General features: G+C 38.8%; 1 protein-coding gene across 1 annotated transcript; it reads right to left on the bottom strand.

The window, feature by feature from the left end:
• Positions 1 to 982: 982 nt before the first annotated feature.
• DFL1 (Auxin-responsive GH3 family protein) lies at positions 983 to 3442 on the bottom strand. Its single transcript, XM_008228536.2, has 3 exons — positions 2977 to 3442; positions 1946 to 2877; positions 983 to 1845 (listed from the first exon to the last, which is right to left on the bottom strand). The coding sequence occupies exons 1-3, from the start codon at positions 3300 to 3302 to the stop codon at positions 1259 to 1261; spliced, it is 1845 nt and encodes a 614-aa protein (XP_008226758.2). The 5' UTR covers positions 3303 to 3442; the 3' UTR covers positions 983 to 1258.
• Positions 3443 to 5674: the final 2232 nt, after the last annotated feature.

The following is a 5674-nucleotide window of genomic DNA, read 5'->3' as shown; positions in this document are numbered from 1 at the left end:
TGCACCACTACAGCAACAACAACAGCACAAAATAGAAAAAAAGAAAATTAAGAAAAGAAAAAGGCATAACCTTATCTTCTTCACCAGTACTGCCTCTGAAAAAAGCCTTTTTCTTTTTATCTGAGACCTTGAAATTCTGTCTCTGAATTTGTCTCCATCTTTTTCTGGGTTTGTCTGCTGGGGCTATTATGATTTGGTCTGGCTGATACTCTGAAAAAGAAAATATATATTTATCTTTTTTATTTATCTTTTTTTTTTATAATTCAAAACCAAAACTGTTTTTGTTTGCTATGAAAGACAATGGCCAAACAGGGAACAATCTCTGCTTCGACCTCATCTGCCCTTCCCTGCCATGCCAAACCAAAGCAGCAGCAAGCAGTTCTTGTCTTTTGACTGCTTGCGCCAAATTTCCGGATAAATTCAAATCAAAGACTCACATATAATAATGCCAAATTATTGCATGCAATTTTGTCACAATCCATTATTGAATGCTTCATAACTTTGTTCCTATAATATATAAATCCAAAATTGGAGGTGACCATATGTACATCTCTCAACACACAGTGTCTATCAAGACTGTAGTTTATCCAAATTTTATAAATAATTTCTTAAATTAAATCTCACAACTTAAAAGGGTTTTATTTCTAATGAAAAACTTAAAAAAAAATATGTGATTAATATTGTGCGTTTAGCCTTTTGTTGGGGCTCATTATGCGGAATATGGTAATTTATCTTTAGAAAGGTGTTTAACTCAATTGCAACATAAATTATGGGAAAAGTTGGTGACCTTTGGTTGGGAGAGAGAGTAGAGAGAAAAAGAAAGGAGTTGAGAAGAGGTTGGCTTTCTGATGAGACTCTCACTGAGTGCCGTTTTAGTATAAAAGGCACATGAGACTTCAGTGGGCATGATTTCTGGCTGGAATTAAGAATCAAAATTCCCATGAAACGTGATGATTATTAATGCAAAAAAAGGAAAAAGAAAAAAAGAAAAAAAAAGAGCTTCGTTGAAACAGGAACTGTTTTTGTACATGGTTATGCATATTAATTAAACAGCCGCTAAAAACTTCAAAAAAGTAAATTAAAAAAAGATGAACATGAAAGCATAAAGGTTAACCTAAAATGGGTAGTTGTTACTTTTCCCTAAAGATGATCACAAAAACAGTTCTTGTGAACCTCCATGAAAGCAGCTACAACAAATCAATTAAGAGGCCAGAAAAGCAGATAAAGCTAAGACCCCTTCATTTATTTTCCTTCCTTTCTAATCCAGGTTGCACCATTGCTTGTGGCCTGGAACCCATTTTGGGCACTTGGGGCTGTAGTAGTTTGAGACCACCCTCGAGTTCAAGAGCTCGACAATGGGTGCAAATTTGACGCATCTTGGTGTCTTGTACTGGTTGATTGAAGCTCCCAAGCTAATGGCATAATCCATGAGCTTGTCAAAAGTCCCTGCCTCCACGATCTTGATCTCCAGGGGCCCAATGGATTTGTCTGAGACTCGGCCTTGCCGGTAAACGCTGTTGAGGGATTCTTCAACGGCCAAGCAACAGTCCTCATAAACTGAGGGAGGGATAGGGGTTGAGCCATTAAGGCAAAGCTCCCAGAACAGCACATAGTGGCCTGGGATTGTTGATGTGTCTGCAAAACTTGTGTACTCAGAGACAGTTGCATCAAATGGGACCAAATGGCTCACAGCATTCTTCACTGCGGTTTGCAGCTCAACCTCATCAGTCTTGTCTGAATCAATGCTTAGGACCACATTTTTCCTGCATACGAAGTTGAATTGTGGAGCCTTGTTCTTGAAACCAGCCACTCTCAGCACATCTCCAACTCTATAACGATATAGCCCTGCAATGAATTAATAGTACCAAATCAATGTCAAGGACTAAAAATCAAGTCCCATCCCAAGTTGAGTTGAAGAAAAGAAAAAGAAAGTTATACCACTTACCAGCATAGGTTGTGACAACAAGCTCATACTCTTGGCCAAGCTTGACATCAACAAGATCAACCAATTCTTGTTGCTCCTTCTCATTGAGTGATTTGGGGACAGAGAGAGAATTGGAGTTGATCCCATTGTTTCTCTGAACTGGGAGGAACTCGAAGTAGCCCATGGAGGGAACGAGGGTGTAAGAGACCTCACTGGGTTTGCACAAAGGGTTGAGATTCAAACCAAAATAGCACTCAGAAGAAGCATACATGGTGCAAACCAAAGGCAGCCCATTGCTGTAATAATCCAGTGTGGGAATGTACTGTGACATAGTCCCAGTCACAATCACATCCACATACTTTGTGTTGGGCCAAAGTCTTGTTATGATCCCTTGCCAAGACTTCTCCCCACACTCAGTTTCAATGTAATTTGCAAGCTTTGGATCAGGCTTGAGGGTTTTCATCACAGCCTCACGCACTGAAGGGTCAGTGATTTGGGGGTTTAGAGTGCCAGAGGCTATGTCCTTGCAGAGACTAGGCCAATGCTTCTCAAGGAATCTGATGGCTCTGATGAACCCAGAGGCAAAAACAGCACCAACCCTGATGACCTCTTTGTTTTGGCAAAGGCCACAGAGCAGTTGGGAGTACATGCTTTGGTAAGAGTCAGGGCAGAGAATGGTCTCATTTGGGCTGGTGTAGTTTGTGTAAGGGTCATAAGGCCTTCGTTTGAAATGAGAGCTTTTGTAATAGCTTGTGAGAACTGGTCTTGCCACAAGCCCCCCGGGTGTTTTGGCCTCTGATTTTATGAACAAAAAGTACATTCCTTTGCCTTTGTCCAATTCAGGCACAGATTGGCTCATCACAGGCATCAAAAGGCTATAAAGCAGTGACCTTCTCTCAAGCTCCTCTTCAATTGTTGGCATCAATTTTCTCTCTCCACCAGATGTCCCAGAGCTACAATGAAAATACAAACAAACCCATTTAGCTAAACCAACCAAATTAATTAACTGATGATCATGATTAATGAAAATGTGTAAGATAACAAAAACCCACCTTGTCAAAAACTCAGAAATGGGCTTAGAACAGAGGATTGGGGAGGTGTCACCATTGGCAATACGGTTGATATCAGCTTCGATATCTTCATATTTGATGACAGGGATGATTTTTTTAAAAGTGTCACGGTCAGTGTGACCATTAAGGCCATGTCGCTGCAAGTACTCAACATGAGCATTGCGAGCCAAGATTTCAGCAAGCACACGCTTCTGAACCTCATCGGCGTTTTCTGTGACTTCTTCAATGAACTGAAGGGCCTTCTCGTTTTTGTCTTGGAGATAATAGTCCACTGAGGGATTCAAAGAGTTTTTTGGTGCTTCAGGCATGGTTTTTGTAGTTTGAAATGAGAGAAAGAGATGGGTCTGAAAGTGTGTATGAGAGAGAGGAAAAGGAGAGAGAGAGTATATGGAGATAGAGATAGTTGTTGCTGTTATAAAATAAAGATGATGGCTTAGGTGTGGGGGAAAAGAAAGGGAGAACCGGTGTTTATATAGAGCAGGGAAATGGAGGTGGCTTTGCTTCACCTATAGGCTATAGGGATTAGAAAGTAAACAGAGCAATATTATGAAGGGCATAACTGTAAAAATGCAACCTTGGTATCATTTTGTTTTTCTTTTCTGAACATGCTCATTTCACACATAAAAACATGGAGTTTCAATGCATTCAACGCCAATATACAAGTTTTATGCTTAGTTTTTTTTTGGTCATAAGTTTTATGGTTAGTAGTACTGGATATCTCATCTGACATGTTACATAATTATACTGCTAATGAGCATCATACATTCAATTAAGAGCATGAATTTATAACATCTCAGTCTGTCATAAAAATTTATCAGGGTTTGCTCTTTTCACGAGGCAGTATTGAAATATAATGTCTATTTAAGTAACAAAAACTTATCACTAAATTTGAAGACACGTAATTTTTTTTTTTCAACTCAAGTGTTGTGTCACACAGTATTAGCACATAACAGGAACATCCTCACATTATCAACAACATAAATATCAAGGTGAAAAAATCCAAAGAAAAGTGAAGCAACTTCCCATCAAGTAGCTCTCCAAGTCTAGACTTGTAAACCAATATCCCATACCCAATTGGCCAATTCCATTGTTCCATGGAAACCCCACTAACTAAATCTCAAAATGAATCATCTCCTTCCATATCAATTTTGACTTTTGCAAGCTCAAGGTTTTAACCCTTCTTTTTTTAAACCCCTCCTTTTATTTTTCCTTGTCTTTGGGGAGAAAGCGCACAACCAAAGGTGGCCTTGCCGTACAAGGAAAAAACGGAAATAGCTAGCCTAGAACTAATTACAATACAACACAAACACATTTAGAATTAGAAGCCACCTTCTGAAGGCGTTTAAAAGCCACTGGAGTTCATCAAACTAAACCATTTTTAAACCGGCAATATCCGGTAAACCCGCGGCGAGTACACTCTTTTCATGCGCGCTTGTAGTACGGATGTTTCGCAAATTACCGGCAGCCAATTAAATATCTCTTCCTTGCCCGGTAAACCAAATTGGAAAACGGCGTAACCACGAGATGAACGTGATATTTTTAAGTCAATGAATCGCGAGTTTATTAAGGAGGGAGAAGAATAGTGTGTGGTCTTGTGTACGGTAAAAATTATTTGGGGTTACTTGTTCAAGTATCCAAGTGGGACCACCCAGCTGGCTGCCAACTTGGTTTGTCGACACGTGTTCGCTTGGACCTTCAGTGCCTGTGCCTTCACGTACTGACTCTGCGGCAGTGTGTTTGGCAGCACTTCTTCGGCTGAGACTAGTCCAACGTCGCAAAATCATGCAAGAATTAAGATTGTTATTTTAGAGTTAATTAATCTCTGTTAATTTTCAGGGCCAAAAAATAAAAATAAATTTATGGGGTGGTAATGAAATTTGGGTATTAATTAAGCTCAACCCAATGGATAGTTGGATGCTACAATTGGATGATCTTAATTCATTAAGATAAGAAATTTCCTTACTCCCATTCTTATTACATTGGATAATCTTAATTTGGTAAAATACATTCGTACATGTATATGCAGAGACGTAATGTTTGTCGTAATGTTCAAGGATTAGGAGCATTGTAACATATAGGATGGGTCGAGATCGTTAGCCACGTGTGTTTCGAGATGTGTGAAAGTGTGATGCTTTTTGAAAGTGATAATTTAAGAAGATTGAATTTTTGATAATACAAACAAAAGTATAAAAAAGCAAACTTAACCTAATCCTTAGAAGAGTGGGTTGGAAAAACAGACTCTCATCCAAGATACATTCATACCAATTAGTACTATAAGTAGAATGATATAATGGAAGTTCATATATGTAAGTATAAAGACAAAACACCTTAGTGGGCATGAGACGGCAAAGCCAGAAAAGGCTCATCTTCCCTTGCAAATTTGGGGAGAATTTCTAATCATAACATGAGTTGTTTGGAGAGCGATTGCCATGTTTACATTGGCACTTTGGCATACATGATTTCTTTGCTCCTATAAAGGGGAAAAGAAGAGGATGCACGCACCCACAGACATCAAGGACGACTTAACTTTTTCCAATGCCATATGTAGTGAGAAAATAATTTCATCTTGTGTACTTTAATTGCATGTTTTCTTTAAGGCTTTGGTAATCTTTTTGTTTTTTTATGTACTTTTGTTTAAACAAGATAAGGACGAAAGCAAATTAAGCTGCCTATAATTATT

The sequence above is a fragment of the Prunus mume genome, linkage group LG3 (assembly GCF_029339155.1).
Source record: "Prunus mume cultivar Tortuosa linkage group LG3, ASM2933915v1, whole genome shotgun sequence".
Classification (NCBI taxonomy): Eukaryota; Viridiplantae; Streptophyta; class Magnoliopsida; order Rosales; family Rosaceae; genus Prunus; species Prunus mume.
This window is presented reverse-complemented; position numbering and strand designations above follow the sequence as displayed.

What these genes read in the sequence shown, in the direction of transcription:
- DFL1 (XM_008228536.2), bottom strand. Translation starts at nt 3,302, where the DNA reads ATGCCTGAAGCACCAAAAAACTCTTTGAATCCCTCAGTGGACTATTAT. An exon ending in ATTTCTGAGTTTTTGACAAG is followed by an intron (nt 2,878 to 2,976) that starts GTGGGTTTTTGT and finishes TTTTCATTGTAG; the next exon opens with CTCTGGGACATCTGGTGGAG. An exon ending in TGTTGTCACAACCTATGCTG is followed by an intron (nt 1,846 to 1,945) that starts GTAAGTGGTATA and finishes AATTCATTGCAG; the next exon opens with GGCTATATCGTTATAGAGTT.